This window comes from Arachis ipaensis, chromosome B03, assembly GCF_000816755.2.
Source record: "Arachis ipaensis cultivar K30076 chromosome B03, Araip1.1, whole genome shotgun sequence".
Lineage (NCBI taxonomy): Eukaryota > Viridiplantae > Streptophyta > Magnoliopsida > Fabales > Fabaceae > Arachis > Arachis ipaensis.
In genome coordinates, this window is record NC_029787.2 from 130,056,427 (window position 1) to 130,079,089 (window position 22,663).

At 31.8% G+C, this 22,663-nt stretch overlaps 2 protein-coding genes and 1 long non-coding RNA gene across 4 annotated transcripts; 1 reads left to right on the forward strand and 2 right to left on the reverse strand.

Moving 5' to 3' along the window:
- LOC107631653 (ABC transporter G family member 11-like) lies at window positions 957–2,414 on the reverse strand. Of its 2 annotated transcripts, XM_021119849.1 has the most exons (3): window positions 2,327–2,414; window positions 1,555–2,251; window positions 957–1,159 (listed from the first exon to the last, which is right to left on the reverse strand). In XM_021119849.1, exons 1-2 carry the CDS (start codon window positions 2,375–2,377, stop codon window positions 1,565–1,567), a joined length of 738 nt encoding a protein of 245 aa, XP_020975508.1. In that variant the 5' UTR covers window positions 2,378–2,414; the 3' UTR covers window positions 957–1,159; window positions 1,555–1,564. The 2 variants fall into 2 exon arrangements, with proteins under 2 accessions (XP_020975508.1, XP_016190654.1); XM_016335168.2 differs by lacking the exon at window positions 957–1,159 and having other exon boundaries at window positions 1,369–2,251.
- Window positions 2,626–7,303, reverse strand: LOC107631651 (ABC transporter G family member 11-like). Its single transcript, XM_016335166.2, has 8 exons — window positions 6,859–7,303; window positions 5,801–5,880; window positions 5,250–5,720; window positions 5,081–5,167; window positions 4,868–5,005; window positions 4,598–4,792; window positions 3,544–3,630; window positions 2,626–3,468 (listed from the first exon to the last, which is right to left on the reverse strand). The coding sequence occupies exons 1-8, from the start codon at window positions 7,181–7,183 to the stop codon at window positions 2,782–2,784; spliced, it is 2,070 nt and encodes a 689-aa protein (XP_016190652.2). The 5' UTR covers window positions 7,184–7,303; the 3' UTR covers window positions 2,626–2,781.
- On the forward strand, window positions 16,326–17,106 carry LOC110270441. Its single transcript, XR_002359969.1, has 2 exons — window positions 16,326–16,642; window positions 16,878–17,106. It is a non-coding gene; the product is annotated as an uncharacterized LOC110270441 (long non-coding RNA).

Below are 22,663 nucleotides of genomic sequence, written 5' to 3' on the forward strand. Positions count from 1 at the left end.
TTTCTCATTTTTTTATAAATTTAAAATTTTTAATTTTTTAGATTTTCTAATTTTTTTTTCATATATTATTTAAATTTAAGTATTTTTAATAAATATTTTAAAAAATTTAGTTTTAATCATATAAATTTTTTATAATATTTTAATACTGATAACTATACAAAATAGACTAATTAACTTATCTTGAAATAATGAAAAAATTACACACTCACTCTAGATAAGATCACTAACTTGTATGACTCATCTTTTTTAAAATATTTTAACAAACTTAGGTATTTCTCAACTCAATTTTTATATAAGCCAGTTTAAACTTTAAAAAAAAAATATGTGTAAAAAAATTATATAATTAAAACTAAAATCTTAAAAATATATGATAAAAGTACTTATTTTTAAAAGATATGTAAAAAAATAGAATTAAAATTAATAAATTTAAATATATTAAGAATTTTAAATTTACAAAAGAAAAAGGGTAAATTGATTAAGTTAGTGTACAACATTCAATTTCAAGAGTTAAAATGAATTATTTAATGCAAAGTCAAAGACCAAAGTGCATATACAATAATGCGAATGACACGTAAATGAATAATATTATGACATGTAACACAATTATCTATATCAACATGTCATATTATTGAACAACTCATTTTTGTACTTTTATACGTGGCCAATAATTATCTTTAAAATAAATATATAATATTAAATATAATAAATATATAATTTTAGATACATGTTATATATAAAATTATAGATATTAAATTAAATAAGATAACCTTGTATTGTTGTCAACATACATTACTATGTAGATTGATTTTTTGCGTAAGCAAAACTTGGTCATTCTTTACAGATACATTCAAATTGAAGGTGAAGGCGAGGAAGATTTACCTTTTGCGATTGATCAATGCTGCGCTCAACGATCAACTCTTCTTCAGCATTGCAAATCACACTCTCACAGTTACTCTACTCTGCATGCCATTCATCAAAAGATATAGGGGCTGATCGAGGTTCGGATTCATAAACCACAGAATTTACAAAAACTTGGATTCATATATGAGAAATATTATTAGTGAGTATGTAAGTTTTAAATAATTCACATTAAAAATTTAAAAGGGTTTCAAAAACGCTAACCAGTAGTTTAATTTTAAATGATCGTCTTCATATATATATGATTGAAAAGGTATACAGAATTAAGAGGTGATGAGTCAAAAAATAAACAATTTAATTAATTTATAATTATATTTAATTAATTTTATTTATTTTTAATTTATAATATTTGATATTAATTGCTTTTCACCCCAAATTAAAATTCTGAATGATACGTTGGAAAAATAGGAGCAGGAATCATGGAACTTTCAACAATCCCAATTATTAGTATATAAAAAAATTTATAAAATATATAAAAGAACATCCATTTAGTATGAAAAAGAAACATTCTAATACTTAGTAGAAGAAACATCCTAATGCCTAGTATAAACACCATCCACATAGAGATTTTGGATTCACCCAAGGCATTTGGCTGGTTTTTGGCTGATACCCTCTTGGTTCCTAGCATTGTTGTATATGATTATACTTATACAAGGTAGTGTCCATGAGTAGGAGGGGTGGCATTTGGATTTTCCATGACATGTATTGTTTTCTTGGGAGACACCAGTTTGAAGGATGCAACAAAAGGCTTAACCTTCTCCGTACCCTTAATGATAACCAAAAATAGAACTCGATACAAAACAAGCATCCCCACCAACACTAATAGATCAAGCCACTTTGAGTAACTGTTGTCCACTTCAAATGTGTCCCTCAGAATCTCCTCACCAGTAACAATAATATTGTTGTTTTTGGTAGCAAACTTTAGGCCTTGAAATTCGTTCTTGAACAATCCTTGAAAGGCATATCGATGGAAAGCCATGTAGTGCAAAGGGTATTTCCAAAGTGGCCTAGGAATGTCACTGGGCAATTTAAAGAAGCCAGCAAGCAGAATCATGAGTCCTTGGATTGCAGAACCTGTCATGATTCCCAATAGGTAGTTTGGGACTATGGCAGCAATTATCATCATGAGGCTTTCCACTAACATAACACAAGATAACAACACGCTCAAGAAGTAAACAACTTGCTTGCATCCATTTTGAAGGCCAGCTAGGTAATATGCAATTGTTCCCGGAATCAATGAAACTAGTAATACGAATGGGATGCCGGATAATGTGTTTCCAATTACAAAGGCGCACACACCATAATGCCCATTTAGCCTTTCTCGTTCAAATACCTTTAATTTGCCGTAACAATTATTAGTTAGGCTTTTTTTTTTTTTTGAAATTAGAAACACATATCTTTAAAGTACCTTCATGTCTTCTACAAAGGAAGGGAATCCACCGATGCTCATGAAAGTCATGAATGTAGACACAAATGTAAGAAATGAACCTCTGTCCTGTAATAATCAAAAGTGAAGGTATGTAACAATTTTTTTAGTTTACTTCTAAATGAGTTGAATGTTTGACTCCGATAAGACTTTAAACTCAAAAAAGTGACTAAATAATGTACTTTGAATTTTGGACATATATTATTGGGCTTTAGAACCTAAATTAAGTAATGTATATAATAATAAAAAATATTATAAAATATATAAAAGAACATCCATTTAGTATGAAAAAGAAACATTCTAATACTTAGTAGAAGAAACATCCTAATGCCTAGTATAAACACCATCCACATAGAGATTTTGGATTCACCCAAGGCATTTGGCTGGTTTTTGGCTGATACCCTCTTGGTTCCTAGCATTGTTGTATATGATTATACTTATACAAGGTAGTGTCCATGAGTAGGAGGGGTGGCATTTGGATTTTCCATGACATGTATTGTTTTCTTGGGAGACACCAGTTTGAAGGATGCAACAAAAGGCTTAACCTTCTCCGTACCCTTAATGATAACCAAAAATAGAACTCGATACAAAACAAGCATCCCCACCAACACTAATAGATCAAGCCACTTTGAGTAACTGTTGTCCACTTCAAATGTGTCCCTCAGAATCTCCTCACCAGTAACAATAATATTGTTGTTTTTGGTAGCAAACTTTAGGCCTTGAAATTCGTTCTTGAACAATCCTTGAAAGGCATATCGATGGAAAGCCATGTAGTGCAAAGGGTATTTCCAAAGTGGCCTAGGAATGTCACTGGGCAATTTAAAGAAGCCAGCAAGCAGAATCATGAGTCCTTGGATTGCAGAACCTGTCATGATTCCCAATAGGTAGTTTGGGACTATGGCAGCAATTATCATCATGAGGCTTTCCACTAACATAACACAAGATAACAACACGCTCAAGAAGTAAACAACTTGCTTGCATCCATTTTGAAGGCCAGCTAGGTAATATGCAATTGTTCCCGGAATCAATGAAACTAGTAATACGAATGGGATGCCGGATAATGTGTTTCCAATTACAAAGGCGCACACACCATAATGCCCATTTAGCCTTTCTCGTTCAAATACCTTTAATTTGCCGTAACAATTATTAGTTAGGCTTTTTTTTTTTTTTGAAATTAGAAACACATATCTTTAAAGTACCTTCATGTCTTCTACAAAGGAAGGGAATCCACCGATGCTCATGAAAGTCATGAATGTAGACACAAATGTAAGAAATGAACCTCTGTCCTGTAATAATCAAAAGTGAAGGTATGTAACAATTTTTTTAGTTTACTTCTAAATGAGTTGAATGTTTGACTCCGATAAGACTTTAAACTCAAAAAAGTGACTAAATAATGTACTTTGAATTTTGGACATATATTATTGGGCTTTAGAACCTAAATTAAGTAATGTATATAATAATAAAAAATATTGGAATCTCTTCGATCTTATAAGTATCATATAAAATTTCATCAATCGAATTGGTTTTTCGAAAAATACGACATCTAAGTCATATAAATAAAGCGATCTATTCCTTCCTCAATTCAATACTCATATGAATAGATTAAACACTTTTATATAAAAAAGAGAAAAAAATGGTGATAAAAAAGGTTATAGTAGTAAAAGCTATTGAAATTCTTACTTTATACATCGGAAGAATCCATTTTTGTTATTAATAGACTAGACAAAAAAAAAAAGAAATTATTATTCATCAACGTATCATTTACTCAATGACCAGAATTAAATGAGAGTATATAACTCAAAAATATAGGACAAAAATTTGTTTATTTATATCAAGCTTTTGGAGCTCATTCAAGACTTACTTGAACTATTAATTATGTTCCATATTCCTATTTACTTTTCTTGACGGCTAAGAAATTCAAAAAGTGTCACTTTTGAAGAGATTAGATAGTGTTTTCAACTACTAATATCCGTGAAGCACCGCATTTGAACTCATCCATAACACTAATCGATCATAAGTTGCAACAAATATGCATTATTATTAATCTATATCGAAAATGTTATTACACCAAAATTAGCTATTTATATATAAATATATGTGTAATTTAACTCATTTTTAATGTATATTTTGTATATATTTTGGATCTATATTGTATTGTATTGATATTGTTACTCTTAATACAAATTTATTAAAATGTAACACATAGAGCTAGTGATGCAGTTTATAATTATATAAAGAGAGAAATAATGTTACCTTAATTGAGTTATTGGTGGTGCTTATATCATAGAAGACAGTTCCTAAACAAATAGCCATCCCCATATATGCGACAAGGCGTATCCAGTAATAGCCTAAATCACGAGACATGTTTAGGAATGATCTTTTGCTCAGAACAATGCACTGACTAATAAACCCACCATGACTTCTCTTCTTGTCTTGGCAAATACTTTCCTGCACCAACTCATTCAAATCTCATTTGTACATAAAACAAAGAATATCTCATTTAAGTTATGAAATAATTTATACCGTTTCAGAAAGCATTGCTACTTCAGCTTGAACTTGTTGGTTCATCTCAGATGAGTTATATGAGTTTACAAGAATCCGGATTACTTCTTCTGTTGGTATGATTCCATTCCCACCATCATCAGGAGCCAGCTCATTTTCCTTGCACAACAAGTTTCTCATTTAGAACAACTGAATTGTTAAAGAAAAGAAAAGAGGCATGGGAAAGCTTATTACCTGATCGAAGTCCTTGTTTATAGTTTTTAGCATATGATCTGAGGGGTTTTGAAGAGCAGGACAAGGAAAACCATTGGAAGCGAAAAACTACATACAACATAATGTTCTTATGATAGTATTATAGAATTGATGGGCATTGAAAATATGAACTAGTTAGTTAGTTAGTAACCTGAATTGCATCAGAAGCAGGTCCAAAGTAAACTGTTTTGCCAGCAGAGAGCAAACAGAGATTATCAAAGAATTGAAAAACTTCAGCACTTGGCTGATGAATTGAAGCTATGATAGTCCTTTGAATACCATCTTTATGATCAAGAGATTTAATTCTTTTCATGACATAGTAAGAGGCAGCACTGTCAAGTCCACTTGTTGGTTCATCAAGAAACAAGAGCCTTGGGCGTGTTAGTATCTCAATGCAGATGCTTACACGTCTCTTCTGACCACCGCTGATTCCTTTGCAACCCCAGCCACCAATTCTAGTGTTGATGGCATCTTGCAAACCCATCTCTCTAATTGTGAACTCTGCTCTCTCTTTCTTCTCTGCCTTTGACATGGAATCAGGCAACTGAAGCTGAGCTGAATAGTACACTGCTTCTCTCACTGTTAATGATGTTATTAAGCTATCATCTTGTGTCACATATGCCTGCAGTCACATACATGGAAATAACAATTAGAACTTGAATTTTTTGTTAAAGGATATAAAGATTATATAAGATTTTGTACCGTGGTTCCATAAGCCAATGATTGCTTGCGACCATTGATTAGAATCTTCCCTGTTTGTCTTGTGTTTGAACTTAATCTCCCTGAAATTGGAGTTCATATAGGCATAATTTGATTACTATGAATCACATATATGATGTACACGTATCGATCACTTTTTTTTTTGGACGGGATATCATTCACATTTCAAATACAACAAACGTTTTGTTTTGGGTTTTTCTAGTTTCCTGTATCGTGGTTTAATAAAAAAAATTACAAATATATTTTTTCAAACAAATAGCAATTGAGACTTTGGTTGAGTGACTAAATGTCTAAATATATTGTCTCTTAATACATTGCACCCACATTCAAATTTTGGCAATAACCAAGTAATAGATAGAATTTTTAAATGTGAGTGTGAGTATATCATGTAATGTCTAAGATTAGGGGTTATTCAATTCATGTGTAAATGAATAGATATAAANTATATTTTTAACTGATTTTAGGGACGAATTTGAGTGTACATTTAACATGACTTAAGAAGAATATCCTAGGGGTGGCAATGGGTAGGATAGGGTAAGTTTTGGATCTAATTCTAATCCTATCTGCGGGTTGAGATTTTTATATAAACTCAATCCTACCTTACTCGCAGGTTGAGAAGATTCCAACTCTAACTCTGCCCCGATCTTAACCCGCGGGTATCCGATCTTACCCGCGGGTTACAAAAAATATAACATTATTATATAACTTTATGATAAATTAAAATAGAGTTGACTTTTATATAAAAAACTTTTAAATTATCAATTAATGATTTTCTTTTAATAACTACAAATCTTTTGCATTTAGTGAGAGATCTTTTAGTAAGTAGGATTGAATGTCAACCCGCATTCTACCCGACCCGCACAAAAACCCTGCCCTACCCGCTGCGAATTGAGTTGGCAATTCTACCTGATCGGTTGGAGTTATATACCCACAAATAGGGTAGATATTACCACCTCTACTGATCACTAAAAACTTTTTTTCGAAAGAAATTATTGAGATGATATGTGAAGGGAGACATACATAAAAATATAGATAGATACCTCCCAAAGCATCAAGAAGAGTAGACTTGCCAGATCCAGAAGGACCCATAATGGCCAAAAGCTGGCCTGGCTTGGCATAACCAGTCAGACCCTCCAGGATCGATTTGCTCTCATTCTTTCCCACCCATACATCCTTCCATGTCATGTATATTGGAACCTCTTCTTCTCTCCCACCACTATTACTACTTCTTGAAATGTTCAAACCTTCCATCACCGCTACTACTCCTTCTCTGTTGCTCTCATCAACATTATTAATCTCTATGACATCATCATCAGAATCACTCCTAGTAGAAGCATGTGGAATTGCTTCATGATGGGAATCCATTTTTAGCTTGTCACAATAATAAGATAGGGATAGGTGATAATAAGTGGAAGGAATAATGCCTCACTATTCACTCATTCAACTAACCCTAAACCATTCATTTTAGTACTTCTTTATTCTTTTCATATCAATGTCGTGCAATATATATACTACTCTGGGTTTCAAGAGTAATAAAGACGGACAATAACGACAACTACTTAAGAAGAAAGAACCGCAGGTATTCTTACAGCAAAACAAATTACTTAAAATAGCAAATAAAAATAAGAAAACTTTAATTAATAGATGCTAACATCTTTATTAAATATGTTTGTTCAATTTTTTCGTACTTTTATATATTTTTTCTTTTTTTTTTTTAATATTTATATTGCTCTTACTATTGCAACTACAATTGTTATTTGCTAATTTGTTGCCACATATAACATTTATTGTGCTCAGTGGTGGATCTTGAAACAAAATTTTGGAGGGGCCAGATAAAAGATAATTGTTAAGATGCTTTTGATATGAATTCCATTGAAGATAAGTTTGTCTAATCTCATTTCTCTGATTTGGGTGATATTGCCAAATTTAAAACCATTTTTCAAGGTCTCATTCCAAAGAATTAAGGTCAAACTCATCAGATGCAACTCTTTAAACTTTTGAAGGTTATATCTCACTTTGTTCATGATTTATTAAAGTAGAAGAACTATCTACAAGTGTTGATATAAAAGTTATATATTCTCCTTCTTGAATATTAGACTTCCTCTAAAAAATTATATCAATTCTTTAGTTTTTCACGATTATTTTATAATTAATTTTAGCACCTAATTTTAATATATAAATAGTATTTTTGAATTTTTTATTACAAGTCATTCGTCCATCATTTCTAACCGAACCACTATCATTATTGCCTTCGTTTTGGTTTATACTTGTTAAATGAGTGAGTTTAGAGAGACAAAGGAGAAGAGCTTCATGAAGCTGAGAAAGAACGGAGAATATGTGACTTGAAGTTTTGTTACTTCTTGCTCCAAGTCATCATAAATTCAGTAAGTTGAATCTGTTAAATGCTTAAATTACAATCATGTGCTAACTAACTATAAATAGCACTAACAGAACTAATTTCCTAATTTGGCAAGCCAACTAACTTTCACTACAAACTAACAACCCTGTCACATACGCACATCAACATAACCATCATTAACCAACTATAACAATAACTCACGGACAGAGTGGGTACGGGCTCAAGTGACAATATTATTAGATAATTTAATATATTTGATTGAATTAAAATATAATTAATAAAAATAACAAAAAAATAAATAAAAAATAAATTGTGTTATTTGTTAGTGTTTTTATATTTTTTCAGTTAGGATAAACACAAAATACACTAATTTAATTAAAAAAAATAGAATTGTTGTTTTTTTTATTGTCCACGGTATCTCCAAGTCTGACATATCAAAGACTAATCCGTTACGGATCTGAGCTCCATTTAAGGGTCTGTCGTTAGCCAATGAATTTCTGCATACACAAAGCAATTCGAACCCCCAACATTTGCTTAAGTGGACAAGTGAGCTGATCACTCAACCAATCCAAGTTAATTAGGAATTGGTTTTACTTTAATTTCTATTGAAAAAAATAACTTTACTAAGTAAGCAACTTAGATATCAGATAACTCTACCAACTACATATAGACCGCAATTAAAAAAAAGCCCAATAACTTGAAAAAACATCCCATACCCTTACCCAAACCTAACTCTAGTTTCACTTTTTACTTTCACACACAATAAAATTCAAAAAACAACCACACACCCACTCTCCTTCCTTTTCACTCCTACTCATGTTGTCGCTCTCGTTCGTACGATTGCACCGTCACCTCCCAACCGATGGCAACAACTCTCTGACCGCAACAGCAAGACCGCTTGTCATATCGCTGGCGATGACAACGATCACAATCCCCACGAAGAGAGTCCCGCGCCATCGCTGTCCCGCGCAATCCAACTGTTCACCTTCGACCCGGTGACGACTGTTCTCCCGACGAAGCAACTATTCACGTCTCCTCACTTTACTTGTGTCAATAACCACGTCTCTTCCAGTTGTCCGTCGCTGTGCTGTATCCAACCACACCGTCCATCAACCCTAATCCGACCCTTTCCCGGTGAGTCGATTGTCGTGAAAGGTCGACAAAGAACTCCTCGCAGTCGATTACAATGAATACATTTAAAGGTAACTGTGAGATGTTTCTTTTGTTAAAATTCAGATGTTTCTTTTATTAAACTTAGAGAGTTTCTTTTGTTAAATATGAGATATGTTAAGTTTAGCAAACAAATAATTACATTTTGATGATGACAAACATAGTATTATTTGGGTTGATAACCCAAGTGTGCTTTGATAAAGTGTTTGATGTTGCAAGTCCATGATTCATAAAGCAGCCCAATTAATGAAGCCAAGGAGCCTAACTAGAGAGAACAAAGTTCTTCCAAAGCTGCTGAAGGAAATTGAACCCATAACCCAGTTCTTTACCTTTTAAGCAAAAAGAAAGCAATCATAAGCTTCTGCTAAGTTTATTTCGGAAAATACTTAGAGAAGAAAAGAAAGTTCAGTTTTCTCTTATTAAGAGCCAAAGAAGAAGAAAGAAAAATTAATCAAGGAGGCTATGTCAAATCAATATTAATAAAAGCAAGTTAAGCTCAATCAGAAGGGTTAAAGATAATTTGTTTTCATTTACATGCAAGTCAATTGCTTGCTATTTTCTCCTTTCCTCTGAACCACTATTTAGAGTAAGTTAAAAAAAGTGGAGACTATTTTGCTCTGCTGTAAATCAATTGATGATGAAACTTAGAGACAAAGCACAAGATTAAAGGTTTGGATTTTGTCAAGCTCTCTGAAAAAGCTAATCACTGCTGCTCCTTTTTCTGCTGCCGTGCTTAACACTGATGTCTAATTCCTAATTTTTTGGATTGATGGCAGAAAAAGAAAGAAAAATTTCAGCTAGCTCAAAATTCAAGAAGTTGACATTGTGAACAAGCTCTAGCTGAGGAAATATAGCTTATATAAAAAGAAAAATAATCTTCATTTCTGGTGAAGGAGAGAGAAATCGAAAACAGAGAAGAATGAAACCTCACAAATTAAGTTTGAAGTTTTGGAAGCATTGCACCTACATTAAAGGGAGCATTTCCACCAAGATGAAGAATAACATTTAAGAGTTCAGAATTTGGGTTCAGCATATAGAGTTTGAGCTGTAAATCATAATCTCCTTCATGGTTTATCTTTGAGTATTCTGTTTGTATGTTATGTCTTTCTTTGTTTCTATTTAGAGGTAAAAGGCATAAAAGAGAGACAATAAGAAAAAGGCATTAGGAGAAAAGACAAAGAGAGGAACTTGGAGAAAAAAAAAAAGTCAAGATTTATTTCAGATCTCCTTTGATTATATTTCTATTTTGTTTCTGGTATTTGAGTTGTATCCCTTACTAAGTTGGGTAAGCACTTAGTATGTTGAGAGTCTAAGAAGTTGCTTAGCCAAGTGAAGTTTAGGTAGAAACTTGATATATCCCAGATAGGATTAGGTTAAATCCTAAGAAATTGGTGTATGTAATATTTGATATGATCGTGAAAATTCCACTGCTGTTGTGGTGGAGACTGGATGTAGGTTGTATTGCACGAGGCAACTGAACCAGGATACATGGCTGTGTCATCTTTTTTTTCCTTGTATTGATTCTAATTTTCATGATTTATGAGACAAAATGAAATTGTCTCCTACATAATTCATCTCGCAGACAGAACAGAAGCTAAGTTACATTTTTTGGTTTGAGGCAAAATTAATCAAGTTTAAAAGAAGGCCATAAATTCAACCTCCCTTCTCTAGGCCAACAAAAACCTTCAAAATATTTCTTTTGTAAAATTTGAAATGTTTCTATTATTAAGTTTGAGATGTTTTTTTTTTTGTTAAACTTTGAATGTTTCTTTTCTTATATTTAGAATGTTTATTTTGTTCGATGTAGGTCGACCCAACGCGACACACAGAGAAGTAGCAGTGGAGGGCACAACGGTAGCATGATAGACGGTTGAAAATGGGATACCGGCGACGCGATGAGAGGGAATTTTACGTTGACAAGCAATTACAGAGTAAAGTACCAACCCAGTCCCTGTCCATTTTCCAAAATGACAAGACGATCCTTAACCAAAAACACGTTCCATTACGGTCCCTAACCCTGTACTCCGTCTGTCAACCCGATCCTTCTGTCAGTTTTTCGGCGAAAACTCGACGGAAATTGCTGACGTGTCAGGTTAAAAAATGGACAGGGACCTAGTTGTCTCTAAATTTAAATTGGTTAGGGGTTTATTTGTCTTTATTATTCTTTAATCAATATTTTTAATTATATTTTTATTTATTATATTAATATTTTTTTAATAAAAAAAATACAAACTAATTAATAAATTATTCAAATTTAAAAATATCATTTATTATGAAACCAAATAAATAATTTTTAAATATAATTTTTAAATATATAAATAATAAACATTAAAATTCAGTTAATACATTAATAATAATAACTAGTGACGGATCCAAAAAATTTTGATTGTGAGGGCAAAATATATATAACATGATAATAATTTTTATAATAAAAATATTACGTTTACATAAAAAATTAGCTATCAAATTATCTACTATAAATTTGAGTATAAATAAATATATTAACTTATTTTTAATGTGTATTTTGTATTTCAAAATTTGTATTTTAAGATTTATTCTGTACAAGTGATTATTTTATATTTACGTAGCATAATTGTTGTTATAATTATATTTTATTATTATAAAATATGATTAGGTTTCAAGATATCTAATTACAAATTAAAATACGAAAATAGTAATTTAAATAATAACACATAATTTAAAATTTAATTTTTTATATTTCATATTTTGAAACCTTGACAATATAATCAAAATGTCCATTTTTTAGTCACAAAAAAAATTGTCTTTTTTGTATATGTCGTTAAACAATCATTTAAAACTCAACTTTCATACAATTAGCTCTTGATGATATTTATAGTTGAAAAAATTCATTCAATTAGTGTAGTTATTATGAAAAAAAACTAAAGCTAATTTCAAAAGGAGAAACACAAATGGATAGATAATATTCTTTTGAGCCGATTTCTAAAAAAGAACACCAATCTTATTTAAATTTAAAAATTGATTATTATAATGGAAATCTAATATGAAGTTCTCAAATTGATTATCAAGTGTCGAAAGTTGAATAAAAAATTATTGTGGGGTCAAATTTAATAATTTAATGGAGGCAAATAAATATTATTATTATATACTACTCAATAAAATTTCAAACTGTAGTGGGGCGCTTGCCCCCACACCTATAGGAGTGGATCCATTGGTGATAATAACCCTATGATATACTATTAGTATTATAAATAATGAGTATTATAGGATTATTATTAATGTATTAATCGTATTTCAATATTTATTATTTATATATTTAAAAATTATTTATTTAGTTTCATAATAAATGATATTTTTAAATTTGAATAATTTATTAATTAGTTTGTACTTATTTATTAAAAAAATATTAATATAATGAATAAAAAAATAATTAAAAAATATTATTTAAAGAATAATACGGACAAATAAACCCTTAACCAATTTAAATTTAGAGACAACTAGGTCCCTGTCCATTTTTTAACCTGACACGTCAGTAATTTCCGTCAAGTTTTCGTCAAAAAATTGACAGAAGAACTGGATTGGCAAACGAAGTACAGGGTTAGGGACCGTAATGAAACGTGTTTTTGGTTAAGATCGTCTTGTCATTTTGGAAAATGGACAAGGACCGAATTAGTACTTTACTCAGCAATTACACGATGATAGTCAGTAAAAAATTATTTTACTAATTTTAATTTGATGGCACTAATCTTAATTATTTAATATTTTTTTTAATAAAATTTTCAAATTGTTTGATGGTATAGTTGCCCCGATACTTTTTCTTAAAAAAATCTCCACAAGACCAACATCTCTTGATAAAATTTGGGTTAAGACAATATATAATGAACAACGATGAGAATAATATAATTATACATACATCATAGTTAATTATATATTTAAATCCGGAGCCTAACTCCTTAAAAATCAACATTAAGTAATAAGACCTGTCAACGTACGGCTCCAACAATACGCGTGATTTGCATTAAAGATTTTACAGTCTATTGCGCAACTACTTCACTGCAATTGGCAGAATTTGCATTTTATCTTTACAGGAGAAAGATTATAAATTGAGAAGATAGATAAAGTGAAAAGTAAAAGCTTACACATTAATTAATTTGTAATTGGAGTCTTATTTTTTTTATTTTATCAATCTTGGTTTTTTAGAAGAGCTTGAATCAGAAATAGTCTAGTAAGAAGAAGAAAAATTGAATTCTTGCTTGCTCAATCACCGAATGTGTTTTCCAAATTAAAATACTCTTGTAAATGTAGGCATGACATTGCAAACTAAAATGCACTTTTGTTCTCTGATTTCCGTATGATTAAAGACGACTCTAAAAGTAATAGTATTTAGAAAAATGCACCTTCTTGGTATAGCAGACAAATACTCTTAAATAATAGTATGATATTTTCGTTTCTGAAAATTAGAAAATACGTTTATGTCTCTGACCCTTTAAAAATGTGGATAAATCTACCCTCTGTAAGTGGCAGAACTTGAAACAAAATTTTGGAGGCTAGATATAAGATAATTGTCAAGATGTTTTTGATATGGACCTCATTTAAGATAAGCTTGTCTAATCTCATCTCTCTAGTTTGGGTGATATTGCCAAATTTAAAGTCATTTTCCAGGGTCTTCGTTCCAAAAAATTAAGGTCAAACTCATCAGATGTAAATTTTTGAACTTTTAAAGGTTGTATTTAACTTTTTTCGTGATTCATTAAGGTAGAAGAACTATCTACAGGTGTTGATATTGTAAAAGTTATATGTTCTCCTTCTTAAATATTAGTCTTCCTCTAAAAAAATGCATCAATTTTTTTATTTTTTATTATTATTTTATATAAAATTTGAATATATATCCTGTAAAATATATAAAGAAGTTAGAAGGACAAATATTAAAATTTATAATATTTATTGATTTTTTTTATCAATTTATACAAATACAATAATATTAATACTTATTGAATATTCTATTATTTTTTATCATATAAAAAATTAAATTAAATAAACAGTAAAATATAAAATAATATTAAATTAAATAAATAAAAAATATCTAACTTTTATATTTGAACTTGAAGATAGAAGAGTGTTGCTTATTGAATTTATTGAGTACTTTAAGTCATAGTAAAGTATTTAAGTCAATTAAACTATTTTTTTCTTTTGAAAAAATACTACTAAGTTTTTTATAAAAAGTTTGGGGGGCCATGGCCCCCCTTGTCTGAACTAAGCTCCGCCCCTGCCTCTGGCTCTCCGTTAAACTCAGTTCGTTAGCCCCGTCGAAAAACGCTGGCTCTCGTGGCGCTGACCTGATCGTTACGGGATGAGGACGCATTAGTCTCCAGGCCAGGTCTAGCCCACAATTCCGAAACGGTCAGGTCAGCGTCACGTTAACGTTTTTCGACGTTAGCTACAAACTGAGTTTAACGGGAGGTAGATTTGTCTACATTTTTAAAGAATCAAGGACATGAATGTATTTTTCAATTTTTGAGAGCAAAAATATTCTCAGAAAAAAAATCAGGGAGCTATTTGTCATTTTCTCTTAGAAAAATATACAAAACTTAAAACCAATCAAAACTTAAAACCAATTGATTGATTGCTCAGAAAGCTATTAATATTGAGACAAGCACGGTGAACAGAAAATTCAATCACATAGTACAGGGTGGGGCTCAACAATAAATATAATCAACATGAATGCTGGGACATGCATGTAGTTAATACACAAGTAGATAGACATAAACTAGCTGATAAATAATTAAGGGTTACTGGCACACTTATTGAATTATAATGACATAAGCAAGCTTAATGAATTAGACAGTAGTGACTCTAATAATATATTTTTAGATTGCACAACTGGTACTTCAAATATATAATTAAGTGGTTTCTGTGTTCATAACATTTTTAAAAGTTGGAACATTTAAGATGAATGGCAACAACACTGCTGGAGAAAGTAATCATCAGTGATTACAGAGACACGAATATAATATGGCCAATCAAATTGTTGTGACATCAACTAGGTGTACGATAAAGTAATGCATGTCTATCTTCGAAATAATTTGCACCTCCTACACTACACATCATTTCGGCGCGGCCTCTCTTTATTCGTCATCAAGGTATGAACATGGAACATAGTTGTTGCAAATGAATGCATTCAACTTTTCATATATGTCGTTAGGCCTCCCGAGTTTAATTTAGCTTACCAGAACAATGATGCATGTTACTTGAAATTATTTTTGTAACCACTTAGGTTTTATATATTTTGTTTGTTTATTACTAAAAAAGTGAAAAAAAAATATAAGGAATTTCAATGGATAATATGAATGAAGACCTTCCACACAAGATATATTTAAGTAAAATTATTGTTACTAGCCGTTTAGAAGATGTAAGATATAAAATGTGTTAAATAAAGATATAATGCAAAAGACAAAAAAAATAAAAGAAAAAAGATATATGTGTAAGATACTAAGATAGTATATTTTCGAAAAGGAAAAATATAGGTAACCAACAATATTTTTAAAGAATGTGTAAATAATGTGAATTAATAGGGTTAAAAGAGTAAATTTAATTAGTAACATTAAATTAGGGTGTAGTGTATTTTCATTTGATTGGTAATTATTCATGTTGTTCAAAATTTTCATTGTTCCCCTAGCACTCTCCTTTCGAAAAATATATTGAAATTTACCTATAGAAATGCAATGTCCAATGGGTCATCTGAACAGGGTTTCTTATTGATGATTAGTTTCATATTTTTAGTAAAAAGTTGGTTTAATTATTCTGCAACTTCTTATAGTTTAACCAAATTTTTAATTAGATCTTTATATTTCTTTTTTCAATTGGGTTTCTATACCATATAATTTTTTTCAATTTAATTTATACCATGACAAAAATGTTTGAAATAACAGAATATTCTGTAAAAAAAAAAAAACGAATATTCTCATCAATAGGGTAAAAGAACTAATTGAGGGCACCTCTATATTTTAAAAATTCCAAAAAAACTCGTAATTTTGTCCCACACTTACACAATCCTAACCCTAAGTTTTTCGTTAAGCTCTCGCCGATCCACCGCACGGTCCCATCTCACTGTGTCTCCTCCGTTCGGCATCCCTCGTGTGCTCGTCTTCCCTCTTGCAAATTTTTGTTTCTTTATAAAAGGAAAAGGGACTTTATGTATTTAAAGGATTCTCGCCCCTATGCAGTGACCTGATGGAACCCTCGGAAAATCCAGTCGCATCAGAGTTGGCTATACTCCTCAAGAAGAAGTCATTATTTATCAACCCAAAGCTGCTCTGGTACCCTAATCGTTCTCTCTTTCCAAAGTTCAATTTTTCCCCTTTTACTAAATCTCATTATTCCGTTTCTATGATAACTCGACTTATTTGAAACATTTTTTTATCGCCCTTAGAATCCGACGCAATTTCACTTAATAAAGATTGGATCTTTACTAGCACGCTTCACTAGAAGTACGTTTTTGTTCTATTAACGATGGAAAATGTTTAACTTTCTAGATTTTGGATAATGTTGCAGTTGAAGAAAGAGATGGCATCACACAGTGGACCTCCAGTTTATGATCCTACATTAGATGATTCAAAATCAAAGACGAAATCGATAAAGAGGAACGAAAGGAAAAAGGAAAAGTGACTTCAGGCTACCCGTGAAAAAGAAAAGAAAAGCTAAATTATTTTTTATTTTAATCTTGATACATATACTCTATTACTTTATCATTGATAGAAAGGAATAGTTTGGTTTTTTATCATTTGATAGCTGCTAATTTAGGTGGTAATCACTACAAGAAAAATATTGAGTACCGTTAGAATTAACGTCGGATTTAACGTCGAGTTATACCGGCGGATTTACTATCGAATTTTCTAATGGAAAAGAAAAGAAATTCGTCGCCATAAAAGATTACCGTCGGAAGAGATTTTTCGTCGCTAAAACCGAGGGTAATTGTTGGCGCAAAAATATAACTCAAGGACGCCAATGTTACCGTCGAATTTTTCGTTAGTATAACGGTTTATTGAAACGCATCGTTTTGGTGAGTTACCATCGGAAAAATCCGACGATAAATCTGACGATAGGTGTGGGTTAAAATTCAAATGCGGAACCCTTCTCCCTCAGTTGTCTGAACGAGCTCTCTTTTTCTCTCTCTTTTCTTTCTCTCTCTTCTTATGCTCTCTTTCTGTTGCCATCGAGAGGGCATCATCGCCACCGCTGGGAGCTCGCCGGGACCCCATCGTCGTTGTTGCAACCGCTTGGAGTACCCACTGAAGCCGCTGAAGCCGCTGTTGCACGTTGTCATCAATTCTGCTACTGTTGCTATCCACGCCGCATCTTTTATTGTGGTTGCTGGTCACGTCGCCGTCACTGCCGCCTCTATCACCACCACGTTAAAGAGACCCTGCAGCCACTATCATCGGATTTATTGTTAGTATGGTTATTTTATTTTTACATATTAATTTATGACTTTAGCATTTTGTTAGGGTTTAGTTTAAATCAGTGGTTAAATTTATTTAATGAAGTGTGTGGTTAGGATTTGTTGTGTTAATTTATTGGATGTAAAAATGAAATAATGTTAGAGTAGATTAAATAAGGTGAGGTTAAGAGTGCTTGAGTTGTTGCAAGATTTTAGTTGAGTTTAGTGGATGAGTTTCTTTTAATTGCATCATCGCTTATTTTTGTCATGCCTCTTGTTAGTTTGGTGAAATTAGAATTAGATTTTAATTAATTGGAATAATGAGTTTTACTTATTCTTTCAAATAAGTTTCTGATTTAGTTTCAACTTAGTGAATTTAATACGTTGTCATTTTTAATAGGACAGTGCTATTTTCTCTGACATCAGTTGGAGTTTACTTTTTTTGTTGTTTGTGCAGTAATATTCCAGCTTGATTTTCTATCTCTGAATATAGAATTGTTTAATTTTTATGTTGGACTTACTTTTTTAGGACAGAGTTTTAGGACGGAAGTGAGAGAAGGGCACATAGTGGTGCCTTCTTGAAACCCTTGTTTGTTGGAAAATTGTGGAGTTATAAGGAGTTGCGCACTAGAACGGTTAGGATTTGATGTTTTATTGAATGCGTGCATGTTATAATTTATGCCTACAACTGTTTTCTATGTGAAAATTATTATATTTATTTGATGGATGTCTCTGAATTAAGGAGAAGTTCTACCGAACTATCGTTTAAATTATTTAACACATGTTTCGTTTGTCATAAAATGATAATTGTATTCGGCGGGAGATTCTAATTATAGGGTACACTTTGCCGAATTTTCTAAAAAATTTAATAATTTGTGTTGTTCGTTGAATTCTAGGGTGTGTGTTTCAATATGATTCCAAGTCATCTTCTATGGATATATGAGAGGGATAACGGTGGTCGGGAGGTTTAAAACCTGAATTCTTTGAGGGGATTGAGGGTTTGTCGCGCTGACTAAATGGTTAGAAGGGGTATCTAGGTGTCCGTGTCAAAAGTGTCGGCTGACTAAATGGTTAGAACCTGCAGACATAACTCTTCGCCTCTACCGATATGGGTTCAAGGATGGATATTAGATGTGGGCGGAATACAAAAAAGTGGAGGAGCAAGGAATTAACCAGTCTGCCTTTAATTTGAATAGGTTTGATTGTCAATCAAGGAATGTTCGGGTGGTGAAAGACTTATATATGGATGAAACGACTTGGGAGGCTAACCAAGAGAGATACAATGAGATGGTGTATGATACAACAGGTGTTACAGAATTGGAATAGGCTAAAGAAGAGCCTAACTCAGAGGCGAAAAGATTTTATCATCTATTAGAATCTGCTGCGAAATCTTTGTACGAGAATTGTGTTCATTCGGAGTTGTCTGCATGTGTTAGAATGATGAGTATTAAGTCGGAGTCAAATCATACTCGAGAATCTTTTGATAAGTGGGCCATCATTTGCAACAAACTGGTACCTGTCAAGTCCAATGGCATCCCCCGAAACCACTACGAAGCAAATAAGCTAGTTTCGAAATTGGGTCTAAATGCAGTGAAAATTGATTGTTGTTTGAATGGTTGTATGCTGTACTACAAGAAATTACAATCGAGTGCTCCATTATTGGTTATGAGTTTCACGGGGTGAGTTGATAAAGAAGCAAGAAATTAAATGACAAGAAATTTAAATGACAATAAAGTAAATCAACACCTAAAGATAATTAATAAAAGGGTTAAGTACTGAAATCGTCCCTAACGTCTTGGGTCAAAATCAAAATCGTCCCCGGATTTTTTTCGTTATTAAAATCATCATCAACGTTCAAAAACGCTTTAAAATCATCCTTTTTACTAATTTTATTTTTTTATTACCAAACTACCCCTCATTAAAAAAATTATAAAATAAAATAAATCCGCCGCTCTGCTCCTCGGGGAAAGGGGGAAGGGAATGCGAAGGGAGAAGAGGGGGGAGGGGGGTTTCGGGAAGAAGAGGGGGAGGGGGAAGGGGAAGGGGGGAAGGGTCTTCGCCGCCGCCACCGGTCTATCATAGTTATTAATTATAATACAATAGTTACCAAGAGCTAATCCTATTTTGTTATATCCAACATCGGGAGAAAGTCAAATAAGCCTACTTAATCACAATCCATAAGTAATGTTAATGGATACAAGACTAACTAATCACTCTAAATTACCAATAAGTTGGGTATTAATAACTCAAGATCACCTAATTTATCTTTCCAAGTCAAGAATGTTCAAAATCTACTCTAAACCTAACTCAAGCATTTTATCAAATACTTGGTTTGCATAAAAATAAAAGCATAATAAATTGCATGAATAATAAAATCTACTACCAAATCCAAGAAAATAACAACAATGACTCAAACAAACAACAAGAAACATAAAAAGACATCAATTACATTAAAGAAAATAAAAATTAACAAGAGTTCATAAAACTAAAAGTGACATAAAAAGGGAAATTAACAAGAAGAACTAAGAGAACAAAGATGTAATAACAAGAAATTGTAAGGAAAACTAATTGAAAACAATGAATTAAACATAAATTAAAGAGAGTTTAACCTAAATCTACCCTAATTCTAGAGATAAGAGGGAGCTTCTCTCTCTAAAAAACTATCTAAAGCATGTTTCTAACCTACACTAATTGCTCCCCCCTTGTTTCCTCTTGAATTTTGCCTCAAATACTTCAGAATTGAGTTGGATTTGGGTCTCAGTGAGCTCAGAAATCGCCCCCAGCGTATTGCCTTTAAGTTGGTCACGTGCCGCTTGTCACGCGTATGCGTCACCTGACAACTCTCCTCATCACGCACACGTGTCAGTCACGCGTATGCGTTGCGTTGACAGATTTCTTCTTCACGTGTACGCGTCGCCTTGAATCTTCCAAATCCTTATTTTCCATGAATTCTCCATCTTGCATGCTTTCCTCTTCACTTTCTTGATTCATTCCTTGCCCTTTTAATCCTGAAATCACTAACAAACATATAAAGGCATTGAGTGGAATCAAAAGTGAATTAAATTTGACTAATTAAAGGCCTAAAAAACATGTTTTTAACCATTAAGCACAATTAAGAGAAATTCATGAAACCATGCTATTTTAGTGAATAAATGGGAGAGAAAAGTTGACAAAATCCACTAAATTCAATACAAAATAAATCATAAAATTGTGGTTTCTCAGTGGGCTAAACCAAAGGTGGTGTTTGCTCTAACGAAGGAGCAGAGACAAAATATTTGTAAGTGGATTAGAGGATTAAGGTTTTTTGATGGCTACGCTTCTAACTTGGGCAGGTGTGCAAACGTGTCATTTTTGTCCCCAACATTTGGGGTAAGTCCCAAAGTTGTCACTAATGTTTCAATCATCCTATTTAAGTCCCTAACGTTTCAAAATTGACTAAATGTTGTCCTGCCGTTAGAGATCCGTTAACAGAATTGACGGCGGGACAAAATTGAAACAATTTTGAAACGTTAGGGACTTAAATAGGACGAAAACATTGGGGACAAAAATGATACATAAAAATAACTTTTAATTCAATTTTGTCTTTTAATAATATCAATTTTTTACTGCACATAATATTCAATTATTTTTTAATTACATATAAGTAAATTACACTTAATCACATTATTTTTATTTTAAATAAAATTATTTTTTTATTATTTTAAAGAATTTTGATACATTAGAGACAAAAGGTATAATTTATATTTTATTGTATATATTATTTTTTTTCTGCAAGTTTATATACTAATCATTCTACAAATATTTCATGATAACTAAAAATCTTTAAGAGTAAAATTATAAAAAAAATTAATTTATTTAGAATGAAAATAATATGATTAAGTGTAATTTACTTACATGTGATTAAAAAATAATTGAATACTGTGTATAGTAAAAAATTGATATTATTGAACGATAAAATTAAAATTTATTTCTATGTATCGTTTTTGTCCCCAACGTTTTCGTCCTATTTAAGTCCCTAACGTTTCAAAATCGTCTCAATTTTGTCCAGCCGTCAATTCTGTTAACGGATCCCTAACGGCAAGACAATATTGAGTCAATTTTGAAACCTTAGGGACTTAAATAGGACGTTTGAAACGTTAGGGACAACTTTAAGACTTACCCCAAACGTTGAGGATAAAAACGATACTTTACTCTTTGTATTTTATCATGTTATTTTTAATATTTTCTAGTTATAATTAATGTGATTGGAAAATGATGGTAGTGTACTATATTTTATTTTAAAGTATTTCTTTTATTTTAATTTTCTTCTACATTTTTAATGTCTTGCTTAAATATTTCTTTTTAATAATAAATGATCAGTAGTGTAATAATAATGTAGATTAATTTTTTAAAATTATATTGACAGATTTCTGAAGGTTTGAAACCTCTACAGAATAGCTGTTATTTTTAAAATGGAAAAGTCTTTTTGTGGAGGTTTTGAACCGCCACAAACATTGACCAAGAACTACCACAAAAATTTAATATAAAACCCCACTAAACACACACAAAATCCCTCCTCCCACTGAATAGATTGTGGAGGTTTTTAAAAACCCCCACAAAAGACTTCGTGGCACCTCAAATTTTGGGGGTTATAAACCTCCACAAATAATAGAAAAAACTCCCACAAATAAACAAAAACCTTGTAGTGCGAATTCATGCAAGTCTAGTTGGGTGGTTGTAGTTAAGACTAAACCAAGAGGCCGCATCTAGTCTGATAATAGGACGAGGGTCAGGAACCTTACCAGATTGATGACCCAACTCCTTCGAAAATGGTGGTTGATACCGGTGATCTAATCACCCTTAGGTCTGCTGTTATGGATGATGACATCATTAACCTTGAAGTAGATGCTGACGCACTTCT